Source organism: Mustela lutreola, chromosome 3 (genome assembly GCF_030435805.1).
Source record: "Mustela lutreola isolate mMusLut2 chromosome 3, mMusLut2.pri, whole genome shotgun sequence".
In the NCBI taxonomy this organism is placed as follows: domain Eukaryota; kingdom Metazoa; phylum Chordata; class Mammalia; order Carnivora; family Mustelidae; genus Mustela; species Mustela lutreola.
Genome location: NC_081292.1, coordinates 111,261,155 through 111,276,789, shown reverse-complemented (window position 1 = coordinate 111,276,789; position 15,635 = coordinate 111,261,155). Strand labels below are relative to the sequence as shown.

Below are 15,635 nucleotides of genomic sequence, written 5' to 3'. Positions count from 1 at the left end.
GAGTCACAATCCTGCAAAACAGGAGTCTCCCTTGCTTTACAAATGTCCTAGAGATTTACAACAAAGAAGCTATCTTAACAATAGCACAATTTCCAGAGGCAAATAACTCAGTTCCTCAAGCCCTAACACCCTCCTCCCCTCCATAAAACTGAAGAAGGCTGAGGTAGAAAGAAAGGTAAATAAGGTTAAGTTTCTTTTATACCTTACTCTCACTAACAAAGACCCTTGATAGCAGGATTGTGACATTCCACCAGGAATCTCCCAACTATCATGATGTTACTGGCTTGCCAAAAGACAACAATGATCAAGCCACAAGACCTCTGGTATCCAGGCACCTTGTAGGCCCTCTTTAGCATATGAAAGCTCTATTGAAACCCCCCTTTTCCCTCACCTTCCTCCAACCACAGGGTACATAACCTGCCATCCCTCACAACCCAGGGCAGCAGCTCTTTCTCCCCACGGGTCCTGTCCCTGTGCTTTAATAAACCACCGTTTTGCACCAAAGATGTCTCAAGAATTCTTTCTTGGTCATTGGCTCCAGACCTCAGCCCACGGAACCTCACCTAGGTTCTCGAACTTCATCAGGAAGGTATGAGTCGAAAGGATGACTCAGACAATAGAAATTAAAAAGGAAGTAAATAAAGCTCAGAGTTGAGCTTGGAAGGATGTTTCCAGTGGGCAAGGAGCAGGTTAGGACGTACAGACATTTTTGAGGAAGTAATTCTAGAACAAAGCAATGGTTCAGAGTCAAGAAAGTCGATTTTGAAATCCTTGTGTTCATCATCATTATCACACAACGGCTCATCTAGCAAGGTAGGGAGTGAGCTTGGAGAAAGAGCACATTGGACTTGGCTGCTGCAGGTCTGTGGTAAAGGTTGGAAGTTTTCAAGTTTAGCAGAGTCAGGACAGCAGCTCACTGCAGGGTGATACTGATGAAGTTCTAGAACCTAGGTGAGGTTCAGTGGGCTGAGGTCCGGAGCCGATGACCAAGAAAGAATTCTTGAGACATCTTTGGTGCAAAATGGTGGTTTATTAAAGCACGGGGATAGGACCCGTGGGCAGGAAGAGCTGCTGCTCCTGGATGTGAGGGATGGCAGGTTATATACCTTGCAGTTGGGGGAAGGGGAGGGGAAGGGAGGTTTCAATGGAGTTTTCATATGTTAAAGAGGGCCTTCAAGGTGCCAGGAGGAGGCCTTGCCCTTGTGGCTTGATCAATGTCATCTTTAGGTCAGCCATTAACATTAAGATAGTTGGGAGATTCTTGGTGGGGTGTTATGATCCTGCTATTATTTACATTCCCTTCTAGCTCAGCCTCCTCCAGTTTATGGTGGGGAGGGAGACATTAGGGCTTCAGGAACTGAGAGTTATTTGCCTCTGGAAATTTGTGCTATTGATAAGGTAACCTCCCTGTTTAGATCTCTAGGACATCTGTAGAGCAAGGGAGATTCCTGTTCTGCAGGATTGTGATCTCTGCAAGTTAACTATTTATCGTTTTATGGCAGTCAGGGGTGCCTGAGGAATGCTACACATATTACGGAGGGGAGCAGGTGGAGAGGGGGTGGTGCAAGGAGCCAGCTTTTGCTCTGTCCTCAGCCAGCCTCCTGCTCCCTCATCAATATGGTGAATAGCATTAAGACACACAGATGGGCATGGAAATCTTGGGTAGAAGGTTTATTGAGGCTTACTCTGAAAGAAAACAAAAAACCTGGGGGAGAGCAAAAGACCTGAATGGAGGTATTACCATCAGCGTCAGCATCTCATTATATTATTATTATTAATACAGAAAGTAAACATATAGACTCTGAAAAGCACAAGTAACTGGCAAGAAGTACCAGAAATCAAACCAGAAACAAAATTTAAGAGTTCAGAGCATAGCAATTTGGCTGCAAAACAGCTTTTTGCTTTGTAAAGGAGAAAGATTGCCTCATTCTAGAAGTCTGGAGAAAAAAGATGTATAGGGTGATATTTTGAGGTAGACAGGACAGTAATGCCATTTCTGATGTCCTTGCTTTTCACAGGTAAATACGCAGAGCTTAGGGCTCTTTAAAATGTGAGGTTAGTTTTGCATAGTTGTGAGCAGTGTTTCAGCAGAAGTGAATGAGGGGCCTGCTGTGTTTCAAAGATAATTAGCTCACTATTCCAGACTTGCCCTTGTTATAGTTCACTAGTGATTAAATCTTAACTTGATATTTAATGAATTCTTTCAAAAAGTATTTAAGGTTTTTTCCTGTGATAATCACTTTGTTATTTTACTTAACTGTTTTTACTTTTTTATTTTTTAGTTTATTGTTTGGGAATTAAAAATATATTGGATGCTATGGAGTTTTTATTTTAGATATAAAAAACAGATTAAAAAAAAATAAAGGCCATAGTTGAATTAATATTTCCCAAATAACTGATTTGCCATGCTTTTTCTGCCAATCCTTGAAAACTCTCTTTGCAGATAGATGATAGATTTTGTTTTGGAAGTATTCAAACCAAATTATCATGTCAAAATTAAATGCATACTTAGATTATCAATCATAGTATCAGCAGGAAAACAAAGTACCATTATGATGTGGGAACAGAAGGCTGGCTGAGGACAAAGCAAAAGCTGACACCTTCCAACCTTCCCTCACCCCCACTCCTGGGTGGGACATATGTGACATTCTTTAGGGATCTCCCACCCATCTTCATGTTAATACCTTGCTATAGGGCAAAAAGACCTTGGCAATGGCAAGGCCTCTGGTCTGGTATCTTTGTAGGTCCTGTTTAGCATATGAAAGTTCTACTGAAACCTCCCTTTTCCTTACCTCCCCCCAATTCCATGGTATATACCTGCCACCTGTCACAACCCTGGGGCAGCAGCTCTTCCTGCCCACAGGTCCTGTCCCTGTGATTTAATAAACCACCATTTTGCACCAAAGATGTCTCAAGAATTCTTTCTTGGTCATCGGCTCTGGAACTCACCCCACGGAACCTCACTTACATTCTAAAACTTCATCAATTACACTGATGTGCATGGAAGGTGAATTTTGCCTGCTGTTAGTTAACCTTAAGTATAACCTATTAACCAGAGTTGAGTTTATTACCTTTTGGTTCTGGTTGGTTGGATGTGGGGACGTAAGTGTAGGGCTAGGGAATCTGGGCCTGAGTGGTTAAGACAGGTCTTTTAATGTGAGAACCAGCTTAGAGTTGGGCATATTTCATGATGTAGTAGCTTAGGATTGGTGGACAGAGACACAAGCATCTTGAGGTTAGTATTAAATAAACAGGTGTTTGATAAATAAGAAATTTGCTCCATTTCAAGAGCTTCTTATTCAGATAAATTAGTTTTCATTTAGTTCCTGAAAAAAATTGTTTGGATACTTTTACACTTATTTTCGTGGGCAAGAACATGTAGTAACTCAAAATAATCATCTATGTTCTTAGTCCTGGACATATGGGGTGGACATAGAGGCCTTCGTTCTCGATTTCATTAGCAAAAACTGAACTGTTCTGTGAAGTTCTTTACTACCTGCTTTGTATGGAAGAGATAGAAAATAAAGGGTTACATTTACCTGAATGATCTTAACCTAAAATATACTTCTGTGTTTTTCCTTTCTTTAGACACATTAAGGAAAAGGGGATAGACAGAAATGACAGTAATAATGATCATCTAAGGAGACAGACACTAAAAATATATCTCGGAGCTCAGGGTTGAGAGGCTAGATGGTGATTCTTGTCACACCTTCTCATTTTAAAAAACTGACTGAATCAAATATGTGTTCGGGATAATTGACTCTTAACTTCCAATGAGCTGAAAAGGAAGAAAGATTATTTAATCAAAGCACTGTGTAGACATGCATAATACTGTATTTTAAGAATATTTCAAGTAACACCTACCTTAATCTTCCTGTGTTAATGCACTTTACTCATTGCTGTTGTTCACTCATATTTCATTACCTAATATTAAGCAAAATATGACATGACAATTTTGAAGTGTAGTTCCAGAAAGCAATTTATTAATGTAATAACAGGAGTATCGAAATGGGAGTTTCCACTAGTGAGTATAAATCAAACAGTAAAGTAAGATAAATATGAGACCCAGAAGACCACATTTTAAAGACCAGGAAAAAAAATTAAACAGAATTAATAAAGGCAGATATTAGAGGCTTTTAAAATAATTCAAGCAGAAATCTGTATTAAATTTTAAACTAGGGAATTACACTTGATTTGAAAAAAGTTTCTCCTTCTAATTCAACATAGTCTAATAGGAAAATTTGAAAGTGTGCAGATCTAAAGGTACTTATAATCTGAATAGATTTTTCCAAGTCTAAATAATTATTCAGCAAAATGTTCTTTTAAAATATTAAATTTAGTTTTTATCTTCTCAAACAAGCTTCACTTCCTTTTACTTTGGTTCTAAGGGGAAAAAAAATAGTTTTCCTTTTTCTACATCTGATACAATCCTCACTGACTTAGGATTTTCTCTTGCTGTGAGACTGGGGGGCCAAAGGTTACCATCCCTTCCATTGAAAATGAACCATGATTCATACTACAGATGCTCTCTGAGGTCATCTTCCCTAAGCTCACAGACTTCATCCCTGTTTAGAATTTGTTTTTTTTTTTTATGGTTTATTTATTTTTTTGACAGACAGGGATCACAAGGTGGCAGAGAGGCAGGCAGAGAGTGGGGGGGGGGTGGTTAGACTCCCTGCTGAGCAGAGGGCCCAATGCGGGGCTCTGTCTCAGGACCCTGAGATCATGACCTGAGCCAAAGTCAGAGGCTTTAACCCTTTGATTGAGCCAGCTAGGTGCCCGTCCCCAATCCCTGGTTAGAATTTTGCACCATGCTTGTCCTCTAGGCAAAGAACCACTCATTGATGGCCTTTAGCTTTATTTATTTTCACTGTGCAGTAGAAGGGGGAAAGCCCTTTATATCTTAATTTATAGTGAAAATATTATAAGGATGACTTGTTAAGACATGCTCTTTGGCTCTTCTTGCTAATCAATGATGGAAGTTTCCATCAATATCACGACGTGGTCCAGAATTGAGAATATCAAGAAAAATAACAGAAGTGTTGATTGAGGTTGGACTCTCTGTTCAAGGAGCATTAATTGAGAGCAGGAAGACAGAAGACCAGAATTAGCTGGCAAAACCAAATGAATAACACAAGTGACCAGTGTTGCTGTTGAGCTATGATCATAAATGCAGGATAGAAAAAAAAGGAGAGGAAAGGTATATAAATTGAAGTAAATATTTATTGTTTATGTGGAGCTGTTCTACATCACTAGAATAGACAACAGGTAAAATTAATGATAGTAGAACCCAGTTTATTTATAGCTGATGAAAGTTCAGAAGGTAATACAAGGCCTTATTTTAAATATCACATACGACTATCTTTCTGTCCAAACAGTCTGCTTCAGATGGTAACCTGAAATTCTTCCCTTGTCTCTTTTTCTCCTTTCTTAAAACACCTTTTGTTTTTCCTGATCCAACATGTCATTGTCCCCATTGAGCTCAAAAACTACTGGCTTCCTGTGCCATCCTTAACTTCAACAGGAGAGTCATATTAGATGCCCAGTCTTCTTAAATGAAACAGGAATGAAAAAAGAAAAACAAATAATTTTCACTAGTATCGATCACTTCTCTTCATATAATTTCTAGGGATAGCTTTTTGTAATATTGAAATAACTAGAGAACAATTCAGAAAATCTTGTTTTTTGTGAAGTGTCAGACATTTCCATAAAATCTTCATAACCCACCATGCAGTACTTATTCACTATTACGCAAGTGAAGACATTTGGTTCTGAGAAATTGTATCTTAGTGGACCCAAACCATTTTAATATTGTCTTTCTTCTGGGGCACCTGTGTGGCTCAGTCGTTAAGTGTCTGCCTTCAGCTCAGGATGGGGATCAAGCCCCACATTGGACTCCCTGCTCAGCAGGAGGCCTACTTCTTCCTCTCCCAGCTCCCCCTGCTTGTGTTCCCTCTTTTGCTCTTTCTCTCTCTGTCAAATCAATAAAAATCACCTTTCTTCTAAGAATAGGCAGAGCATTAGCAAGGTGCAATATCGTGTAAAAGTTTGGAATTGAGTAAAACTGGAAAGAATAATATCATTTAAGGGGCACCTGGGTGGCTCAGTGGGTTAAGCCGCTGCCTTCAGCTCGGGTCATGATCGCAGGGTCCTGGGATCGAGCCCCACATCGGGCTCTCTGCTCAGCGGGGAGCCTGCTTCCTCCTCTCTCTCTGCCTGCTTCTGATCTCTCTTCTGTCAAATAAATAAATAAAATCTTGAAAAAAAAAAAAAAAAAAAAAAAAAGAATAATATCATTTAAAAAAAATGTCAAGTCTACTTTTATTTGGGGATCTTCCCTTTAACACACGAACATATACACATACATGTATGTCTAATATATAATATATTGTTTGTTACATGTTATATGTATGGAATTATACATATACATACATATATGTGTAATATACATATATGTATTATGTAATATATATTATATATTGATCAACTCCTTTGATGAAGCGAGTGATTTTTTTTTAAGTTAGCAGATAAAAACTGATGACTACCTAGTGTTCCAGCCACTGTAATTCTTTACATTGGCATTATTACATTGGCATTACATTATTTATATCATTGTTAATAAATAATTGAATTTATTTGTCTTCAGACTGGGCATACCTCTCTTTGGGCCAAAAACGGTTGCTACTCCCTATCACTGGATGCATTCATATTTCTTTCATTTTGTTATTATCCAGCCTGAAAATATTTAGATCCTTTTATACCCATATTATTCATTTTGAAAAGGATAATTATATTTAATTAGATTATTTAGATGATTTCCAGCTCTCAGTCCTCAAAGAAGTATCAAATTTTACACATACCACCTATGCACATTCAGGGGAGTAGAAATAAGGTAGCATGCTTTCAGCAAAGATTGGGATATTTCTTTTATATTCATTTAGGAAAAAGAACATTGAATCTACTATGAATATTTAACTTGTTGATAATTTTCTCTAAGTTAGATGCTGTGAAAATGAATATATATTTATATTTAACTCCTGAGTATCCTCTCTGGGAGTTTTCCCTTATGTTGATACTTTAAGTGTGAGGAATTCTTCTTCTTCTTTTAAAAGATTTTATTTATTTATTTGAGAGAAAGAGACAGAGTGAGCATGAATGGGGGAGGAGCACAGGGAGGGAGAGAAGCAGGCTCCCCTGCTGAACAGGGAACCTTATGCAGGGCTGGATCCTGGGACCCTGAGATCATGACCTGAGTTGAAGTCAGATACTTGACCAACTGAGCTACCCAGGCATCCGTGAGGTATTCTTAAAATGATTTAATTTACTGACAAATGTGGCTGAATGGAACTAAAATATATATAAAATTAACAACTGTCCAGAAACCATGCAATTATGTAAAATGAAGACATCAAAAAATAAACAAAACGAAGACAAAGTTGTTTTCCTAAAGTTGGCAAAGATGATACAGTGGCATGCTAACAGTCAAAGATTTTGATCTGTGGTCACATAAGCCAGATAAAACTGTCCGGGACAAAATTCCCAAACCTAATGAGAAAGGGTGGGGAGGAATCGAGGGATGATAAAACGGGAGGCGGGAAATGTCTGCATGAGGGTGGTCCTGTAAGAGTAGCTTAAAATTGTGTGGAGTCCAGGTGAACTGGCAGCCCTTGTCAGTTTAACGGGATCATGAATCAGTAACAGTGCCTTGGAACCTAGAGGCGCTTCTTCCTCCCTTGTTTCCGTCTCGGAATGGGCAGCACATTTTCCATATTTTAATTAATTTTCAGTTGTTAAGCCAGAAACCTGTATGGCCTCTTTCACTAACCCTGTTTTCACCGCACAATAGACCATGTGCTTAGCCAGGCTTCCTGATCGTTAAAGAAGATTAATGTGAGCCAAGCACAAAAATTTGCTCAGGTTATTAAAGGGTAACAGTGATTGTTCTAAAGTGTCTGCTTATTATGTACATTTTCTCCTCTACAGTTTATTATATTACCTAGTCAATGTGTTTGTCAATTGTTAATATCTTTTTTGTTGCAGATACAGATGTGGTGTATAAAAGCGAGAATGGACATGTCATTAAGCTGAATATAGAAACAAATGCCACCACATTATTATTGGAAAACACAACTTTTGTAAGTAATGAAAAATTAATTACTTTATGCATCTCAGTATTGTTTAGAATGCTCTCAAGGTGCACATAACTTTATCCTTCTTTAGCTCCAGCACCTGCAAAACATTTCAGATAAAAAGTTAGAGCTTGGCATATCATGAGAATCAGTACATCTATTAAAAGGAAATGCCCATGTGACCATCTGCTTCATTTCTCCCCATTTATCTTCGTATCTCCCCTTTTTAGTCAAAGAGTAAATGTTTCCAAGAATAAAATTTCCCGAGAATATTTCTTCCAATATTTCCTATGTAAGATCACTCACATGAATGTCAAGATTTAAAAAAACAAATCTAACACAGGTTATCACAACCTTTTCTCCCACTCCCACTTCACTTTTCATTTTCTCTGACTTCTAATTTTGTTGTAGTTTTCTGGATCAAGCAGAAGGCAGACTTTCTAAAACTGGCTTTCTGCTGGGTTGATGTGTTTTATGATTTAGGCTTCTATCATTTCCGTTTGACTTCTTCAGAACCACTGGTTAACCTGACAGTGTTAAAAGAAAGGCATTTATTGTGCTCTTACAAAAGAATATGAATTGTGTCTTTCTTGTAAACTCAGTCTTGTTAAAGTTGGATCTACCTATGATTGCCTACAGAGTGAGTGTTAATGAATTAACTTTTGCAGATATTCAAAATTTAGCTATCAAACATCACTGAAAAATAGTGTGCAGTTATTCGCTGACAGTTTTATATAACCAAAGGTTCAGTACTTTGCCTATTAAATGACTTCATAGGATACAGAGAAAACATTCTTCAAGGCCTCAGAGGATTTTCCATGCAAATTAAATCGTGAGCGAATCATCAGCTCCTTTTTTTTTTTTTATACTTATCTCTACTTGTACATTTGGAAGAGTCATGTAGACTTCATGTTTTTTATAGGATGGCCAGGTGGAAGAGATGGACTGGAAACTTCTGTTGTTTAGTGTTTTTACATATTAAGAAAATATAGTAATTGAAATCAGGAAGTGCTTATATAGTTACACATCTGTTAGGCTAAATTAAACCAAACAGTTAATGTATTTTAGTAATTAAAGCAACATCGAACAAGATAAGGGCATTTTTGTTTTTAAACTAATTGGTTAATTCACAGATATTAGAGATACAGCTACTCTGAATGCAACCCTTTATAGCCCTCATAAAATGCCGAGAGTATAGAAGCCATATTGCTCGCTTTCTAAAAATATGGATTTCCTTGGGGCAAATAATACTAACCCTAATGAAAAAGTTTAATAAATAGTGTAGAGCAGAGTCTGTTATATCTTAATTGGATGGTCCTCAGGGTACTAGAGAAAAAGCTAAGGAATCATCACAGTATGGTGAAATCAACGGGAAAAAAAGCCCTCAGCGGAAGGACAGAAGGCAGAGAGCAGGGATTAGTAATGAGGAGAAGATACGCTCAAGATTTGCTGATTAAAGTCAGTATGATTGATTTTCAATAAAAATAGTTTGGGGGAATAAACTAAATCCATTTCTTTTATTTTTAATCATAAAGTATCATTTTTGAGGTGGAGTATGGTCCTTCAATGGCCAAGAATTTAAGTTAGGGGTAGACACTCAGTATATGATTATTCAGTTATGAGATTAATCCTTACTGATCATTCCTTTTATTCAGGTGAACGAGGTCTTCGCTGTGGTCACAGATTATGTATTTTTTTTTCAACATTTGGTCCTTACTTTTTAGCCTCTATGATACATCAAAAAATAAACAAAAACAGATAAAATCTTGTGGCTTTACTCCATGATCCCAGTTCTTTCGTTGGTCCCTCACACCAGCCCCAGCTCACCTCATTGTAGTTTCTCCATGTGCTGATTAATACCATTTTATCTTTGTGCATGTGTGCTTAATCTTTTTAAATCCTTTTGAGGTCTGTTTCTACTCTCTTCTATGTAGGCAATGACTCTTAATTACCACAGAGTCATATTTAGCAAATATTCTAATTTACTGATCTTTTAAGATTCATAGGTTCCCTAAAGACATTTATCTCACAACACAGATAATTAAGCAATCTATAAGTCCTAGCGGTGTCAGAATTCAGTGGCGGGGGGTGGGGCGGGTGCAGTGCACGGATAAGGGATTGGAGTGTGGCATATATTTGCAACCAGTTAACTCAAAACTGTAAAAAATGAAAAATGCAAATACCATGATTCCACATCTCTTCAAGAGAACTCATTTAATAATTTCCTCCCCACTCCAAGACAGAATTATTAAACGTAGTTGTGTTTTCAAAGCTCATGCTAGGCTAAAGTTTGGATTTATTTTCTCTTGAAGGCCATTCTGTAAGTAAAAATCTTTTACTGGAGCATAAGAATTTTATTCGTACTTCAGGTTTTTCATTGAGCAATTATCAGTATTTTAATTAGAATCATAATTAATTGACTAAGATCACTATGAAAGCTTTGTAATAAAAGTGCCAAGTCAATTAAGAAAATAAACAAATTATTGATAGAAATGTGATACCATAATAGCCTATTATTTGATAGGACATATTTTTCTAAGATGCGACAGTTTATTTTAAAAAATAAGATAACACCACATTGTCATTTCCCCTTTTAAAAACATTTTAAATATGAATAGTGGGTAATTTTAGCTATGTAATCATGTTTAGCAGACTCTATGAGAAACAGTAATGTTGGACATGGCTGTCAAAACTAAAACAAAAGTAAATCATTTTCCTGAAATAATTGTCCTAAGGCTTCTTTTGGATTCCAGATAGGTGGATTTCTAATGAAGGAGGAAATTAAAGGGTATATAACTTTTTGAAGAAGAGTTATGCAAAAGAAGTGCTTTAGCCCCAAAACTGCTCTTAATCATTTTTAAGTGTTTGAAAATGTTATCTCTTAAAGCCAGAACTATTTCAAACGAAACCTCATTCACAGTGACATAATGAGGAAATGTTTCATAAGTAATAGTTGTATGTACTCCTTTTACTGTCAGTAAATTGGATATCACCAGTGGTCCTAGCAGAAAACACCAGCAGCCATAAACAGTTCTATCAAATCACTTTTGGAAATAAGAAAGGAATTGGAAAAGGGGTGTCTAATGCACTTATATGGAAATGGGTGACTGATGGATAAGAGTCTCATGTCTTTTTGATTCTGAATATCTTGCAAGCTTTTAAAAACATGCTATAAATATAGCCCAAAACAGAGGGAAGAGATTCATATTTGGCAGTAGAATAATTCCAGGGAAAATGTTAGCTACATATTTTGGGGGCCTAGCTATCTTTTTATAGGACATTCCAAGATAGTAAGTTTGATTAGAACTACAGAGTATTTATTGACTTAGACCTAGAGATAGCATCTGTTGGCTTGCATGCCATCATTATATTTTTATTTGTTTATTTTTTAATTTGTTCTGCTACTGGGTATGTGGGGGTGGAGGGAATAGATCCAACTCTATTTTACCATCAGGATATCAAGGAACTTATTTTCTGATTCATGTTTAAGGAAATCAATGCCCTATGGAAAAAAATTTCTATAGTACCAAGAAATACCTATTAGGTAGAGTCACCCACAACTTCATGTCTTAAAATTTGAAATAAAGATAAGGAAGGCATTTTTGATGAGCCCTCGGTATTGTATATAAGATGAATCACTAAATTCTATACCTGAAACTATAGATAAAACAGTGAAAATATTACACTGTATGTTAACTAATTGGAATTTACATAAAAAACTCAGAAAAAAATTGAACTACAGAAATGTTATTAGGAAGTTCTGACTGGCCATCTGGCTTTACATGTTGGCTATAATCGTGGAGTATTTGCTTGTTTGTTTGTTTTTTAAGATATGGCTTTGACAGTATGTATATGTTGGTATCCTCATAGTGAATGATATCAATAGGGTAACAATACTGATTGGCCAATGAAGTCACAGGAACTACACACTTACACAGTTGCTGTGTACACAGTACTGTTTCTTTAGACCCATGGTTCCCAGACCCGGGTATTTTGCCATCAGGAGTTAATTGGCAACTCTGGAGACACTGTTGGTAGTTAGCGCTGGAGGTGGGGAGTGTGTCATAGCACTCCCAATGGTCAAGAGAGCTCCTTACCACAACAACAAAGTGACCTAGCTGAAAGTGTTAGTAGTGCCAAATTTACAAAATCCAGTTCGAGGCAGGGATACCAAGGAAACCATGAGATGATTCAAAGGTAGTTTTTTCAAGGTGAGATCAAAACAATGGTTCTTTTTGTCACAGATTTTAATCTGAAGCTTTCAGCTTCTTTTTCTTGAGACACGTTTCTTCTTTTTATGGATAGATCTGGGAAGAAGACCAGCAGGCATGAATATAATCACATGCCCTTCAGTATTTTTCTTTGGCTAGTGCAGAGTACAAGCTAAAAGTATAACCCCAGTTTTCATAGGTTTTCTGGGGATACCTCTAATAGAGACATTTTATTGTTGTTCAAGCAAGTTGGTATCACTTACTGGCTATTGCCAGCTCCTTTGACCAAGAAATGAGTGATTTTCTTTAAGCTTAGAAGATAAAACTGATGACTACTTGGTGTTTCGGACAGTGTAATTCTTTACTTTAACAATATATTACTTGTATCGTGTTTATAAATAATTGAATTTATTTGTCTTCAGACTGGGCATACCTCTCTTCTACCCTGTAACTTCTCCCTACCATTGGATACATTCATACTTCTGTCATTTTTTAAAATTAAAAATATTTATTGAAAATATTTAGATTCCTTTACACCCATAATATTCATTTTAAAAAAGATCATTATATTTAATTAGACTGTTTAGATAATTTCCATCTCTTAGTCCTCAAAGAAGTATCAAACTTTATACATACCATCTCTGCACATTCAAGAGAACAGAAATAATGTAACATTTTTCAGAAAAGATTGGAATATTTCTTTTATATTCACTTAGGAAAGAGGACTTTGAATCGGCTATGAATATTTAGTTTGTTTAAAATTTTCTTTAAGTTGAATGAATGTGAAAATGAATTCTTGCATGGTTTTAAAAGTGACGGTTGTCAAAACAGAAAAATTAGAAAGAAAAATTTTGGTCCTCACCCTGGAAGTCTCCTCAAGAACAAATTCAAAATGTGAGAACAGATACTCTTACCTCCAGATGTTTGTGAGTATGACATGATTACTCTAAAATTCGTACAGTTATTCATGCAGTTCCACACAGGTGAGAAAGACTAAGAGAGACCCCTACATAGTCTATTTCACCCTTAATTAGCTCTGTGAATGATCCAGGATACAGGTGTTACAAACACACTTACTCACTGGGATCCAGTACCTTGGATGGTAAAGCATTTTTGTCCTCAGTAGTGTTGTTACTAATAAAACTATATCTAGGGGCGCCTGGGTGGCTCAGTGGGTTAAGCCACTGCCTTCGGCTCAGGTCATGATCTCAGGGTCCTGGGATCGAGTCCCGCATTGGGCTCTTTGCTCAGCAGGGAGCCTGCTTCCCTGTCTCTCTCTCTCTCTCTCTGCCTACCTCTTTGTCTACTTGTGATTTCTCTATATAAAATAAATAAATAAAATCTTTAAAAAAATTAAAAAAAAAACTATATCTATAGCTTTTTTATTATGAGGATTCTTAAATGTTATTCTTGACAGAAACCGAAATTTCCTAAATAATATATCTAAAAATCTCCTTTGTATAGAGTAAAATACCACTTCTTACTAAACTCACTTATTTAACCCTTTGAAAAAGAGCTTGTTTCAATTATATCCAATATATCCTCTTAAATATGTGCAATGAAATTTTACAATTCCAGATTTACTTCTTTAAAGATTCTTATTAGTATCCCTGGGGCTGGGGGGTATAAATTATTTTGGTGTGTGCCAGATAGGATGAGAACCTAGCTGGAAACCAGATTTATTGCAATTATATAACAATTATTTTGTAATTCAGCTTCCTGAGAGGTCAATGCTCTGAATTGTATCTAGGACCAATCAGCCTGTTTTGAGTAGTTTGAGGCTCTGGTTATATGCCCTTGACCATCTGATGAATATTTCTGCCTTTCATTTTCTTTCAGAAGTATTTTATATTTGGCTACCTCCCAGTTATGAAAAGCCAATTAGACATTTTAAAAAATATTAATAATGAAATATCCAGATTCTTCTATTAATTCATGGTGGAATTTGAGCAAGAATAATGCACTTTAAGAGACCTTTGGAGGTTTTCAAGTTGATGATACTGGGATTTTCTTCCTTTTCTTTCTTCTTTTTTTTTTTTTTCTTTGAGTTTCAGAGTTTCCAAATACGTTGGTCTGTGCAGCTTTGTTAATGGAGAACTATGCATTTAGCAGAACTTTGTAACCATTTATAGTAAAGTGTACAGGTATTTTCCTAGTACACTGTGAATATAATAAATCAGTATTTTGGTTTGTTTATGGAACATAATGTAGGGCATTCTGCATTCAGCAAACATTAAGTGATAATGGCAGCCCATTACAGAGCTAGAAAGCATTCTCCCTGTCTTCCACTTCAGTTTCAATAAAAAGAAACTGAGACCCAGAGAAATAAAGTGACTTGCTCAATGCTTCTAGCAGATTCTTAAGCCTAGAATATAAATTCCTTGACTCTTAGTCTGATGTTGCTTCTAATATACCTGGGTGAGTCTTTCATTCAAAATCCCTTTTAAGGAAAATGCAAAATAAATTAAAATTCCTTAATATTTTTGTATAAGAAGTTTCTATAAGTATTTATGTATTTATTATACAAAACTTTTACAAAAGATACTTGAATTAAATATATATGTTTATATGTGTGTGTGTGTTTTACCATCAACTAATCAGTAAGAAAGCAGTAGACATTGAGTGGAAAAGCACTGGATACTGAATGGACAAGAAAAAAAAATAAAAGGAAAATGTGCTTTAAATTATTTCAGTTGTCTTAGCTTGGCTGAAGTCACCATATTTGTTTTTAGCATATTTTGGATTTTTGGTGACTCTCCTATGTTATCATTCTTTCCATGCAATTATTTTCAGTTCTTTTGGAAGTGCTGCCTATGTAAACAAAGAGAAATAACCTTGTCTGCATTATACACACACACACATACACACACATGCACACACACACACACACACATGCACACACATGCACATACTAAGCTACTTACCACTCTCCTTTCTTCTCTTTTATCCTTTGATGAATGTGTCTGAAAGAATCTAGTCTACATTTGAGATTCTTCCTTGTCTTAAGAGTTTACAGGAATTTTTCTCGCTCTCTGTTTTTATAATGTTGCTTCATCATTGTTAAAATGACTCATTGTGTCTTAATTTATTAATTCACTTGCCAACAAATTATTGAGCCCCTCCTATGTATCAGATAAGAATCCAGGTTCTGGGGATACATGTTGAATAAGGCAGCCTTGTCAAATTGAAAAGAAGTACTCAAGTTCAAATACAAGCAATTGCAACTGGCATTAAGCCCTTGGTGGGGGGGGGGCATGGAGTGAAGATTAGCAAAAAGGATCAAGTGTCCAGGAAA

General features: G+C 36.4%; 1 protein-coding gene across 2 annotated transcripts in view; it reads left to right on the top strand.

The window, feature by feature from the left end:
• The window catches only part of DPP10 (dipeptidyl peptidase like 10), a 646,930-nt gene that overhangs the window by 304,103 nt on the left and 327,192 nt on the right, over positions 1–15,635 (top strand). For both annotated transcript variants that reach the window (XM_059166678.1, XM_059166679.1), the window contains exon 4: positions 8,041–8,135. In XM_059166678.1, the coding sequence (XP_059022661.1) occupies positions 8,041–8,135 (95 nt within the window). The remainder of the gene's footprint in view (positions 1–8,040; positions 8,136–15,635) is intronic.